This window comes from Hyaena hyaena, unplaced genomic scaffold (genome assembly GCF_003009895.1).
Source record: "Hyaena hyaena isolate Hyena2069 unplaced genomic scaffold, ASM300989v1 scaffold_366, whole genome shotgun sequence".
Classification (NCBI taxonomy): Eukaryota; Metazoa; Chordata; class Mammalia; order Carnivora; family Hyaenidae; genus Hyaena; species Hyaena hyaena.
The window spans coordinates 1,787,836-1,802,223 of record NW_024080999.1 but is presented as its reverse complement, the minus strand read 5'-3'; the positions used below and the strand labels follow the sequence as shown (position 1 = coordinate 1,802,223).

At 45.3% G+C, this 14,388-nt stretch overlaps 1 protein-coding gene across 1 annotated transcript in view; it reads left to right on the top strand.

The window, feature by feature from the left end:
* The first annotated feature begins 383 nt into the window (after nucleotides 1–383).
* Nucleotides 384–14,388, top strand: part of CCDC80 (coiled-coil domain containing 80) — a 34,299-nt gene continuing 20,294 nt past the window's right edge. The window contains exons 1-3 of the mRNA XM_039250347.1: nucleotides 384–805; nucleotides 1,237–3,152; nucleotides 11,224–11,380. Of these exons, the coding sequence (XP_039106278.1) occupies nucleotides 1,248–3,152; nucleotides 11,224–11,380 (2,062 nt within the window). The 5' untranslated portion in view covers nucleotides 384–805; nucleotides 1,237–1,247. The remainder of the gene's footprint in view (nucleotides 806–1,236; nucleotides 3,153–11,223; nucleotides 11,381–14,388) is intronic.

The following is a 14,388-nucleotide window of genomic DNA, read 5'->3' as shown; positions in this document are numbered from 1 at the left end:
TCTCAGGACTCTCATCGTGCTAAAGTGGGAAGGAGGTGGTGTTTTGCTGATCTGTTAAATTCTTAGTGAAGTTTCCTTGATTTCCAGCGGCTGCTGTTGTTTGAGTTTGGTTTGGATCAAAACTGAGGTTGTCCTGGCATTTCTGGGACCGAGTCCAGGCAAGAGGAAGAAGAAAAAGAAGGAGAAGGAAAAGAGGAGGAAAAAAAAAAAAGGTGGGGAGAAATAAAGGGAGGAGAGAAGCGCAGGAAAAGAAAAAAAGTCCTTTTTCAACATCACATTCCTGTGTTTTCCCTCAGCCTGGAAAACATATTAATCCCAGTGCTTTTACGCTTGGAAACAAAGGGACTAAGCCAGACTGTGGGGGAAAGGGTGATAAGAAGGATCCTGGAACTCTGAAGAGAGAAAGAGCAAGATTCAGGACTAGCTGGGACTCCACTTTCAGGGGCGCCCCGTGTTGTCGGCACAGGGGACTGGCACACGCAGACACACAAGACCGAGCAGAAACTACAGACAAATGGAGAAGCAACGACTTACAAGGACAGCTCCTTTCACCTCATCCTACTTGTCAAGAAGGTGAAAGGACAGCCAGAGGAAAGAAGAAAGCTGCTCAGCCCTCAGGTCAGGACAGGCTGTGGGTCGGTGGCGCCTTTGGGAGCTGGAGCTGCAGCACACCGTCTTTGTACCGCTCAGCCTGCAAAGGAGAAAGAGGCTTGGGAGGAAAAGTATTTCATCTAGGAAAGTGTCCTGGGACCACACTTCAGATTGCCTTTTAAACCCTCTGCATTCCATCTCCATGAGCCACAATGTAAGTGTGTAATCCTTTCTGTCTTTGGTGCGTTTGTTTGTTTCTTTGTTGCTTATTTGAAGAAATGAAATAGGAATGTTGTCATAGTTTATGTGCTCCGGGTGCCTTTTCCCTGGAGCATCAGAGAGCCGGTGGCAACGGTGCAAGCATGCCGAATGGAGAACTGAGCTGGCTTTCTTGCTTAATGTAACTGTCTGTTAAGCACTAACAAATTACAGGGGCTTAAAAGCAACAGGATCTCATCCTATTTTCCATTCCCTGACCTCCTTCCTTCTTCTCTCACCATCCTTTCCCCCACCCCTTGGCCAAGATAGAGAAAGAGAAAATGACCAGATCTGTTTGCAATTAAATGATTTTTTCTTTCTTTCTTTTTTTTTTCTTTTCACTCCCCCTCCCCCCTCTCTGTCTTTTGACCCCGCTGCCTTTCAAAGTGGATTGCACAATGACATGGAGAATGGGACTCAGTGTTACCATGCTGTTGGCAATGTGGCTGGTGTGTGGCTCAGAACCCCACCTCCGTGCCATGCATGGAGGGAGCCACGGAGGGCGGAAGGTGCCTCTGGTCTCCCCGATGCACAGAAGGCCAGCTCGTCTTCTGAGGCACACAGGGAAGGCTCAGGGACTTGAAAGAACCACTCCGGAAGAACCAAAGCTTCCGCCTCTCCAAAGGAGGAGGAGTGTGCCGGTGTTGAGGGTCGCTCCCGCAACAGCCCCGCCAGCCCCACCGCGCAGCAGAGGCGCCCCAGTGGCGAGGCCGAAGCAGAGACCGGGAGCCCCGAGCTCTCCCCGTGACATGATCCGAGATGAGGGGTCCTCGGCTCGCTCGAGAATGCTGCGCTTCCCCTCCGGGTCCAGCTCGCCCAACATCCTTGCCAGCTTCGCGGGGAAGAACAGGGTGTGGGTCATCTCGGCGCCGCACGCCTCGGAGGGCTACTACCGCCTCATGATGAGCCTCCTGAAGGACGACGTGTACTGCGAGCTGGCGGAAAGGCACATCCAGCAGATCGTGCTGTTCCACCAGGCCGGCGAGGAGGGAGGCAAGGTGCGCAGGATCACCAGTGAGGGCCGCGTCCTGGAGCAGCCCCTGGACCCCCACCTCATCCCGAAGCTGATGAGCTTCTTGAAGCTGGAGAAGGGGAAGTTCGGCATGGTGCTGTTGAAGAAGACCCTGCAGGTAGAGGAGCGCTACCCGTACCCAGTCAGGCTGGAGGCCCTGTATGAGATCATCGACCAGGGCCCCATCCGCAGGATCGAGAAAATCCGGCAGAAGGGTTTTGTCCAAAAATGTAAGGCGTCTGGGGTGGAGGGCCAGGTGGTGGAGGAGGGCAACAATGGCGGAGGGGCCGGAAGGCCAGGCCAGAGCGCCGAGAAGAGGAAAGAAGACCAGAGGAGAGCGCAGGCCCCGCCCACCAGAGAGAGCCGGGCGAAGGTGCTCAGGAAGGCCACGGCCACGGCCGCTGCTCCATCCCCGCCTCCAACCCCACGGGCCACCACCCTGCCTCCTGCTGCAGCCCCGACGGTGACCCGGGCCACCTCTCGGGTGGTCACCGTGGCTGCAAGACCGACAACCACCACCGCCTTTCCGACCACCCAGAGGCCCTGGACCGCCAGGGCGTACCCCTCCTCAGACGCCCACCGGCCCCCAGCAACGGCGCAGGTGGCCACGGCCAGGGGCCCCGGGGCGTCGGGGAATCTCTACCCCCATCCCAGGAGGGAGCAGCACAGGGAGAGGAGGCCCGGCAAGGCCAGCGGCGGGGACAGCCTCACGCCTGCCCCTCCCACCACCGGCCCGGCGCACAGCACGCACAGCACGCACAGCACGCACAGCACGCGGGCGGGCGCCGGCGGCCTCCGGGACAACCGCACAGACCGCCGGGAGCTCGGCCACCGCGACCCAAACGCGGTGCCCGGTCCTCACAAGCCCGCGAAGGCGAAGCCTCCCAAGAAGAAGGCCCAGGACAAAATCCTCAGCAATGAGTACGAGAGTAAATATGACCTCAGCAGGCCTACTGCCTCTCAGCTGGAGGAGGACCTGCAGGTGGGGAATATTCCCCCCCAGAAAGCAAAGGAATCTAAAAAGCACGAAAAGCTGGAGAAACCTGAGAAGGAGAAGAAGAAAAAGGTGAAAACCGAGAAAACAGACAAGTTACTCAAGAGTGAAAAGCAAGCGAAGAAGGAGAAGGCTGAGAAAAAGAGCCGGCAAGAGAAAGAGAAGAGCAAGAAGAAAAAGGCGGGGAAAACAGAGCAGGATGGCTACCTGAAACCCACCGCAAAACACTTTGCTCAGAGTCCCAGGAAGTCCGTGGCCGATCTGCTGGGCTCCTTTGAAGGCAAGCGACGGCTGCTTGTAAGTACTCTATCTCCCCGGCGTCGTTCTGTGGGCAGAGCAGGGACGGTTGATGTTTGTTTTGTCACTTTTCTAAAGTCATGTTGCTAAATGGCCGGCTGCTGCTGAACCGGTGCCCGGTGAAGAAGATCAAGAGGTGTGTCAAGAAAGGGCAGCCAGGCTGGTTCTCTGTGAACCTCTGCACACAGAGATTTCTGGCCCGAAGGTCCAGACTCGATAGCCAGAGGACCTTAGACGTAAGCTTGGGGGAATATAGATGCTCAGCTTCTGCCAAACCTGTCAGCACCCATCCCCCATCCTTAGCTCTCTTCCAAAGGGTAGTTCCGGCTATAGTTCCTAAAATGGCATGCATGGACTCTGGTTGCGACTTAGGAAAAGGACCTATCTCTTCATGAGCTTAGGAACTAGACGCATGTGTATGAGGAAATGGTAAAGTTTTTTTCCTTTTCCCTCTAATTAGCTCTCTACTGACAGAGAAGCCTCATAGAGGAAAGTAAGGCAGGTGGGGAGTGAGTGTGACTGGGAGTGGAGAAGGGCCCTTGTTGGTGTGACCTTCACACATACTTTAAAACCAGCTGAAGTCTTCTCCCCTTAAAGAGGGCCTCCCCCACCACTGCCCAGTTTCCAGTAAGAGGCCAAAAAGATAGAGTGTAGGGAGCTGGGTTAATGGTTCCCATTTCCAATACCCTAGAGACAGATGTCCGTTTCTCTGAGCCTCTGTTAAATGAGCGTGTGTATCTGTGTGTGCACGCGTGCGCATGTGTGTGTAGACAAGCAGCTCTTGCTCCTGTGTTTCTGAAGTCACTGATGTTGAACAAGCCATAGGTCCATCTCAGGAGCTCTCTCTTTTGGCCATTACTTGCCTCCATCCAAAGAAGGATAAATGAATCTAGTCAAATCCAAGGAAGCCTTTGGACGGCAGTAAATCCCATCCTAAATGTAAGGGCAGTTGTCATCAGCTATGTGAGAATGGCTTCTTCCCTTCTCCATGTCTCCTTGCCCCTTCTTTTAGGGACTTCCGAGATTTCGACCCCTTCTTAACACTGTCATTTTACTCCAGGCTGTCAAGGAGGAGAAGGTCCAATACAATCACTTCACAGAAAAGGATCAGTAAATTAATGTTGGGCGATGTGGGTCAGGAATGATTTTTTTCAGATACATGGGTGGAAAGGAGACATCTCATGCCACCGAGGACAGCATCTGTCCTCCTGAAGCACAAAGTGACTCTTCACCTTGCATCATCCCCACAAAAGGTGATAGGCACTCTTCTCTCACAGCACCCCTCAAAGGGGCTTTTAGATCTTCCAGACTGGTCTAAATATGGATTAATGATCTGAGAAAAGGGACTCTGGCATCCATTTATCTTTAGTGGTTTCAAAAAACTTAAATATGCATTTCAAATGTTACTCAGAGCAGAGTCCCTGGTGGCATTTATCATGGGCGAGGTATGTCCCAAACTTCTCTCAGCCATTCCACAATAGTGTACCTATGTGTTAGAACAAAACATAGCTTTTCCTTGATTGTACAGGTTTGTGTGTGTGTGTATGTTGTTGTGTATTTTTTTTTTGTATATTTTACTCATTTTTAACTGAGCCTTAAAGTGTATAAATTAGTACAGGATAGGCTGTCTGCTAGAGTAGCCTAAAGCTACTTGGTTATTTTCAGAGTACATAAATTTAAATGAGAATATTTTAGTCAGAACCAAAAGAATCACTATTTCAGAGAAGAATTTATCTGGTACTTAAATGTTTACTAGAGAACCCAAGGGAGTCAACTGCTGTCTTTGGGGTGTGGGCGTTAGGAGTGTGCTCCTCCCGAGTACACAGGACTTTGTCCAGCCTGCAAAAGCACATCACTCAACCCTTGCCATTTAGCCAACAGGGCAGGTGAAGTGTTCTTCATGGGTAGGTTTCAAGCAGGGGCAAAATAAGCCCAGGTAAAATATCAGGATTGTAATTGTGCACCCAGCTGGCCAATACTGCCATTGCCCCTGGTTTCTGAGCCAAAAGAAAGAGGTTTTCATACTCCATCCCTGATATTAGTCATACTTTTCATTTGCGCCCCCCCCCCCCCAGCCCTTTTTATCAAGTCCCTTAGTCAGGGATTTGAAAGTCTAGCTGGCTATTTTCTGCTTTCTACAGTATCCCTGATCACAAATTTCTAGCAAATGAAAATCAAACGATAGCTTCTGCTGATGTCATGTGAGGCAAAACAGAACCAGCTGGGCCTGCTCAGGGCAGTGTTGCTCTTTGGGGCTGGGGAGTGAACCAGGTTTGTTATTAGAGAGAAAGTAGCAAGAGGAGGCAGTTCGATCTTGCCATCCCACATGTGCCCAGCTGATGACCAGTATCAAAAACATGTTTTCTCAAGAGCTAATACCTAGAATGGGAACAGGTCAGAAGAGACAAGATGAAATAAACATGATATAATATCAAAAGATGGAGAGAAAAGAAGTTCTGTTTCACGAGGCAGAGGGGAGACTTGTGTTTCTGGGTAAAAGAGCTTGTTGGTGCCATTTGTCTTTTTCTACTCATTTTTCCCATTAAACATGCTGACGTTGTTTGGGAGGTTCAGCGATTCAATTAATATTCATTAAGGCTTAGCATGCTCTGAGTTGCTAAAGACAGCTGACAACATATACCTCCAACTGGCCTCAGCCTAACTGAGTGTGCTCACATTGAAATAAGGTGTCATTTCAAGAAATCATGCAGGACTTTTAGTTCATCTTTCCAGTTTTTCAGTAACCTGGTGCCCAACTACAGTTTATCATAAAGCCCAAGTGCTTTTACACTTATTTATATCATTCTTTAGATGTGAACACATCATGTAATCACTCCTTACCAACTTTTTAGAGAAACAGTGGCCCCAGTGGTGTGACTGAACATCATCGTAGGGGCCTTCAAAGAAGCTGCAAGTAGAAACAGGTGTCCTACTGTGAGGCCAGAGGTCAGTCCTTCCAAGTCCCTGCCTCTCAGCCTGGGAACAGAAGAGGGCACATCCTTTGGTAACGCAGGGTGTGTGGTTTAATGTTCACAACAACCCCATGAGGAATGACTGATGAATTCCACCATACGGCCAAGGACAGAAGCTCAGAGAGGTTGAGAAAAGGTGTGCAGCTTATCTGTGGCAAAGTCAGAAGCAGAACTCAGGTCTGATTTTTTTTCAGTTTATTTATTTTGAGAGAGAGAGAAAAAGTGTGAGTCAGGGAGGAGAAGAGAGAGAGAGGAGAGAGAGAAATCAAGCAGGTTCTGCTCTGTCAGCACAGAGCCAGTTGCAGGGCTCAAACCCACCAACTGTGAGATCATGGCCTGAGCTAAAGTTGGATACTTAACCGACTTAGCCCCCAGGCGCCGGCTGTATTTGATTTTAAAGCTCATATTCCAGCCACTGCCTCCATTCTGCCTTCTTATGGCTGTGAGCTTCTCATGGACATAAGCAATAAAGAAAAGAGGAAACTAAGGATTCATCCTGTTAATCAATACAGATGTTTTAAAATTCACTTTCAACCCTAAATTACTCAGATAAACAGTCGGGCATATCAACTGTCAACGTTTTTTTGTTAAGCAACAATGTAGAGTTTCCGCCTTTAATACCCAGCTAGTTCTCTGCATCTCAGCTCTCTGGCTTTCCCGGCCTTTAGGCCATTAGTCGATGAAGAACAATAGATTGAATCCCGGTTAACCTAATCCCTCAGACTGGTTCCTGTCAGTTTGGGATTGACAGCGGTAAGAGCGTAGTTAAGCCTTTTATCACTAAAACATTGGAACTATGTGGAGCTGGGCTGAAAAACCATCATTTGGTGCCCTGAGATGTACCTACTTGTCAATTAGCAAGAGGCCTCATAATACGGGACTACGTAGACTCGAGATCAAGTTTAAGCACTCTCTGGAGATGGAATCTCTTGTAATTCAACTGATTTCACACTTTTAGCCTTACCTCAGAGATCTGGATATTGGGACAACAATCTACTTACTTGGTTTAATTTTAGAAAGAGATACAAAGCTCTACTTTACTGAGGCGGATGACTAGCTTGAATGTCATTTTTCAAAATCCTGTAAAAATCTAGTGTTTCCATCTTAACACAGTGCTTACAAGAAGCTGAGACTTAAAATATCTTCCCTCTGGCAGCCTCCCCGTCCTGTTTGCTCCCTTTACTTATGCAAACTGGCTTCATGACATTCTGAGGCTCCTTGTGCCAACACACCAGTTGGAACAGAAACGTAAAAAAGAACCCAACACAATTCTGAATTCATGACACATGCCCTGATTTATCACCACCAAACTGGAGAGAGGCCAAGTGCCAGACAACAATGTTTACCAAGAAGTTCTAGGATGTTCTTTTTAGGAAGAGGGGACTGGACACGGTTACCATTCTACATACCGTTGGAAATACTGCCAAACTGGAAAATGAATGGGACGGAGGTGTCAGGACACAGACAGAGAAAGAGTGAGTTGCTGAAATATGTGCACATGATCAGCCTCTTCTACTTCCCCTGATGCAAACTCAAAGAGCAGATTAAATGTAGAGGGGGGGCAGGCGTCATTATCAGTTGTTTGCAGGCTGCATCTAGACATTCCTCAGCAGGGGACCACTTCCTCTCCTCTGGCTGGAATGATCTGTGGGACCTGAGGAATGTGGGTCTGCATCTGACGGAAAGGAGGAGAAAGTGACCATGCTGGGCTAGTAAAGGCATTAAAAAGGATCTTGCAGTTGAAGACTGCATGAGATGTGGATAAAATAGAGGGGAGGGAAGAGCTTTTTGCGTGGAAGGGGTGATAGGGGCCAAGACAGAGGAAGGAATGACAGTGAATTCTACAGAGACAACATACACATATGGTGCTTATGTGCACACAGCCTGCACATATATACGTATATATATTTTTTATCTTGATTTTCACTACACGATGAGTGTCAGAGTTGTTCCATCATAAAGATCCAAAAGCGGGGGCGCCTGGGTGGCTTAGTCGGTTAAGCGTCCGACTTTCGCTTAGGTCATGATCTCGCGGTTCCTGGGTTTGAGCCCCGCGTTGGGCTCTGTACTGACTGCCAGCTCAGAGCCTGGAGCCTGTTTCAGAGTCTGTGACTCCCTGTCTCTCTGACCCTCCCCTGCTCACACGGTCTCTCTCTCTCTCTCTCCTAGAAATAAATAAAAATATTAAAAAAAAAAAAGATGCAAAAGCTAAGGATCATAAGGTTTAAGTGGCCTTGTTGAGCCTACAGGGTAGCCAGTGGTTGAACTAAGAGAAAATGCAGGCCCTCCTGCTTTGGTGGCAGGACACCCTTTCTCTGTGGCCTCTGTCCAGATTGCCTTCATTTCACTATCAACACCAGTCTGGCTGAAGAGTGAAGAGGTCATGTAAGGGAGGAATAAGAGGAAAGGTTAGCAAGAGAGAGCCTGGGGCCAGGTTGCCAAGGGAGGAAATGAGTCATGCAAAATAAATGTCACCTCACGGATCGGTTAGGGCATCCCTGGGCATAGGGAGATGAAATAAACATCAGGGCTCTTTATTTATTTATGTTCGGTTCCCACTGGGTATCCGATGGCCTAAGGCTACTGTGTTCAGAGGGCCTGAGAAAAGCTGCCAGGCAGGGGAGGATGAGGTTCTGTATGATTCTATATTGTCTGAAAATCCCAGTTATGCACGAGAGGGACAAACGGACCAGAGGTAGTTTTGAGGAATCTTGAAATCCTGTCATATTATGATCTGACCATGGATGGTAACAGTTCATGGCAAAATACGACAAGAGTCTATGTATGGATTTGAAGTTACAGAGGCAGGTACTTCTCAGTCATCTAGCACATGGGCACTCCCCTAAATATATTCTAAATATAGAAAAAGGAATCCAAAATCATTACCAGTAACGTTTGTTTTTGACTGTTTGGTGTTTTCACTTAAACACTCATTTTTTTTTTTTCTTTTTTATTGTTTTTTTTTTTTTTAATTTATTTCTGAGAGAGAGAGAGAGAGAGAGAGAGAGACAGCGTGAGCAGGGGAAGGTCAGAGGGAGAGGGAGACACAGAATCTGAAACAGGCTCCAGGCTCTGAGCTAGCTGTCAGCACAGAGCCTGAAGCAGGGCTTGAACTCACGAACTGTGAGATCATGACCTGAGCTGAAGTCGGATGCTTAACCAACTGAGCCACCCAGGCACCCCAACATTAATTTATTTTGCACAGGTGTGTTTGTGAGCAAAGGACAACCAGAAAGAAAAACCTAAAACTTAACCAACTGGAAATAAAATGCCAAGATTTGGGCCACCATCATAACTTGAAGAAATATTTTCAAATATCATAAAGCTAATTAAAAACTAACAAACAAAGCAAAAATACCATCACCATATATTTTTATAGCCACTTTAAATCTTTTTTAAGGCTGAGTATGAATCAAGGAATAAATTTGGGGAAATATTATTTTTCCTCTTGGGAAATTACATTTCTAAAATAAGCATTTTCTACCCAACCCTGTCCATATGAACAGGCATATAAACATGAAATCAAAAGTAAACAAAATCATGACTACTTAAAATAAATAACAACCTGAGAAAAAAATAACTTCATCCCAGAAACATCCTTGTTAATGTTCTACTCAAAAGTGTTATTGAACAAATTTTGATTTCCACAAGTGACAGAATTTTGTCAAGCACAGGGAATCTCTAAAAGGGAAAACCTTCAGGCAACAATAAACACATCTGTGACAGAGAAAGACAAATACCAATTTCAAGCTAGGACAAACTTATTAGCCATTTTGATAAAGTGTTAGGAAGAGATTTAGCAACTTGGTGACTTCCCTTCTGAAAAATGCCAAGCTGATAGTCACAAACTTCAGAAATATTTCGTAAGTTTATATGGGTAGGTAGAAAAGTGGCTGATAAATTTGAATGTGGTCAAGTTCAAGAAATGTGTATAGTGGCTTGTCTCTAAGCTAGTGACGAGTTAGCAAAGGATCAATAACAGTCACTGCAGACAGTAGCCTAGTGAGCTATTTGGGACCAAAGAGCTCAACAAAGACCTGGTCATCCTCAGAATGAAATTTCACGTCTTCCACCTCCAGGGCAAACACTACCATGCCCACTCACTTGTGGAGTGTGGTATACAGTTCTGGTTTCTGCTCATGAAAAACCTGGTAAAAATAGAGAAGGCTCGGGAAAACGCTACAAAAATAATCAAAGAAGTAGAAAAGCTTTTATATGCAGCTATTAGATAGGAGCATTGAGACATTCTTAGAACATTCAACAGGAGCCCTAAAAATAAGGATGTCCTCTTTTTATACAAAATTACAAAATATGCTTTCCTAGATGGCTCTGGTGACTACAGCATCTCTTTCTTTTGTTCCATATTTCCTCTTTCCCCGCCAGAAGTCAGGGGTTCAAAGTGAGCTTGAAAGACACAGAGCTCAGTGAAAAATACCAGGTCTGAATTGGAAAGAAGGCTGAACTGAAACAGTGAAATCCATCCTGTTGGTGGGTTCCAATGTCGAAGAAGTCTGTCACAAGCTCTGTATAGGCCCAGTGTGAAGAAACATAGGCAAAAAGGCCATCCTAAAAACGTTCTGCAAGCTGCCTAGTAAAAAATTCCAAGTCATTGAATGGTCCATAGTGACCCAAGCCTGGCTGTGAAGCTCTCTCAACCCTATGGGACATTAAACAAAAGAGTAATAACCACTAAATTCACAAATGTGAGTTAGGATAATGACCAAAAGGAAGGAAAGGAGACAGCATTTATTAATCATGACATGTCAAGTATTCATGTAATGCTCACAGCAGCCTTGCAAAATAAGTATTCCTGTGCAGAGTTCACAGATGAGAAAACTAAGGCACATGGAGACTAGTCATGAAGATAACTGGTGGGAATAGAAAACTCTAAGGTGTCTGGAGCTGTTAAAATAAAGAGGGCCTTTCTGAATGGCCCATTTGGGCCCTAATTATGCTAACTGTCCAATAGAACACTTTAGTTGACTTTACTTTAGTGCCAGTCACTGCCAGCCCTCTTTTCCAAATGATCCCTTTGGATTTTGCCTCTGTGTACAACCGTCACTGTGAATTAATGTTTGCTTGCCTCCGCCTACTTCTAGCTGATCACCGCTCCTAAGGTTGAGAACACCATGTATGTGCAACAGCGAGATGAATATCTGGAAAGCTTCTGCAAGATGGCCACCAGGAAAATCTCCGTGATCACCATCTTTGGCCCTGTCAACAACAGCACCATGAAAATCGACCACTTCCAGCTAGGTTCTCTTAAACATTTGAATTACATTATTGTTTTTCTTATATGTAAGGTGGGACAAACTTTATGGGAGAGATCAGTGGGGAATTAAGAGGAAAATTCACAGGGCTCCTTCCTTGTCATAACAAAGGTCAGCTTACCTACCTATTTACTTAACTATTCCAGATGGTTCTGGTGTAGGTTTTTGGCACTTTAAAATGAAAAAATATGCAAGAATTCTATGGTTTGAAAGTCAGTAAGCTGGAGAAAGATGAGAGCGGTAATACAGTGGTGGGAGAGCCAGGAAGGTATATAGACAGTTTCTTCTGGATCTGGCGTCTTCTTGCCTGTGAATAGTACCATCTGATCTTCCTGCCGCCTTCATGCTGCAGGTGACTCACTCACAGAAGGGAACCTGCCAGACCCTTGGAAGCACTTGACTCTGGCCAGACTGGGGAGGGTGACAGACGCTGTTCAGCTAATTGAAAAGTCACTGAAAGTATGGACTGAACTGCACCCAGGTCCTTTTGGAGAGCAGAAGAATTTGGCTGAATGTAGAGTTTTCACAATTTTTCAAATTAATGGTGCATGCAAGGCTCATGAGGCGCACAGCTCAGGCCTGGGCAGCTGTCTAACTTGCAGTTCTCATGGGGATGTTGCAAGACTTACTGTGAGTAGTTCAGCTGCAGAGTCAGAAGCCCCAGATCTGACCCACCCAGTTTCTTTTATAATTATTACATCTCTGGGGCTTTCTCTTAAAAAAAAAAAAAAAAAACAACTTTTTCCTTTCATGTATTCTCTACTCCGCAAAGTTGTTATTTTAACTATAATGAAAGTCCTTCGTATTTTACCATGTGCATATCCTGCCTATTTTTCATAAAATACCTTTCCTCTGAAAGAATATAAAACATATTTTCCCCATTAGTTAACAATTAACTTCAATATATTTAACACATTAGCTCAGATTTTTCTGTCATGTGATCTTGATGTAACAGAACACATAGTAGTCATATTTATGTCATGATAATGTCATTTGGCTTAAATATTGTCTTCTCATATTTTTAAAAATTGTGGTTAAAACACAATATGAGAGCTCACATCTTAACTAATTTTTAAGTGCACAGTACAGTATTAACTATAGGCACAATATTGTAAGCAGGTCTCTAGAATTTATTCAGATACGAAGTTTCAGTTATGCCTTCTCTATGTTTATCAGCTCACCTTCTAGAGGTAGCTCCAAAGGAAAATAAATACCATCCTTTCCAGTGTCCCATCATAAATCCTGGTGGATTGGTGATTGGGGTGTGGACATCAATCCCTACGCTGTGTGTATGCTTGGGAGATAAAACAAAAACAAGGTCCTTAATCAAAACACCAATAATCATATAAACAGAAGATACAGAAGAAGGTCTAGAATCAAACACCAGTTCAGACCAACAGTCCCAACTTATTTCTTTTGTGACCTTAGGCAAGCTACTTCCTAAGCCTCAGCCTTGAGAGTATTTACGTCTATTTCACAGTCTATGGTGAGGATTTAGTAAGATAATGTGAATAAATACGTGCAGTATAATAAGTACTATGGTGTGGCCATCGTTACCACCATTTTTCTGGCAGGCGTCTGGAAATCACTGAGCTGTCACAGGGACTAAAGCACCTGTAATGAAAAAGGACGTGTAATTGCTTTCTGCTAATTACAGAATGTTAACAGTGAACCCTCACAAGTGCCCTTTGAGGTCACGAGGTGCATTACTACTCCGGGGACTAAAACCAAAGCTCAAAAGACTAATACTACAAAGCCACACATTTAGTATTTAACTGAGATTCAACCATTTGCTTCCTGGATTTTTAAATAGTAGCAAGAGCCAGCGAGCTTAATTACAACCCAGATGTCTAGAGAGGAAGCAGGTTTTCAGTCTAGTGCAGAAGCTGATGCTGGCTGGTGATAAAAGGCCTCCTCCACCAGGTGTTCCGAGTGTCAAATGTGTTGCCCACCAACCCGTACACAAAGAAACCTCATTCCTTATTTTGGAGAAATTTGGAAAAATCATTATATGTTCTACTTCAGTCTCTATGTGGTCCCAACTGTTATAAGCATCTGGTGCTGCCTTGGCAAATTTGTAGCATTAACCCTGCTGTTTTTTAGACATCTGGATTAAATATGAGCTGTAGAGACACTGAGGGTTTTTTCCCTGCCCTATTGGAAAGCAGGTATTGTGCATTGGGTGTTTGCCTCTCATTGAATGGCAGCTTGGACATGATCTGGGGGGCCTTCTATTTTGTTACTCATTTAATTCCTGGAAGGCCTTTCTCTTCTTGTGTTATGTCCCAGCTTACCCTTATGGGAAAGGCCGTGGAACTTTCAGCCAAGACTGAGAGCCAGCCATGGGAAAACAGGAATTGGCGTGCATCACAGGCTCAGTGAACCGAACTCTCTCCTTGACCAATTTTCGGCTGGAAATCTATCACATGGCCTTACTTTCCTTAAAAATAAATCAAGTACTCTCTCCTCTTCCAGACTTTTACTGGGCCTCAAAAACAGAGACCCACATCCAACTACACTGTGGGCTGTAGTTACCCGCTGGTCCATCTTGCTGAATGTACTTGAACTACAAATGATGAAGCTACAAATTCCAGGAAGTTTACCTTAAGATTTTAGTCATTAGCCTTATGAAAGTCACTCACACCTGAGCCAGTTGCAACGCAGTATAAGCCCATCTGGTTTTGTCATCCAAGATGATGTTATACATGACAGTTTAGAACAACATGGTACATAAAAGCATTCTCAATTGTTAGTGGCATTTAAAATATCAATTGGGTGGAAAAATTATTATATACGTCAAGAGGATGAATTACAGATACAGTGCAATCCGAAGAAGTTTCTGGCGTAAGACACTTTGTTGCAGAACTGAAAAGAGAAACTGAGGGGAAAGCAGAGCAAACATGCTTCTTAGCAAAATACAGGGATGAAAAATATTTGACACTGATATTCAATCACCACATTTTTTTTTTTTATTTTTTTTATTTTTTTTTTTTA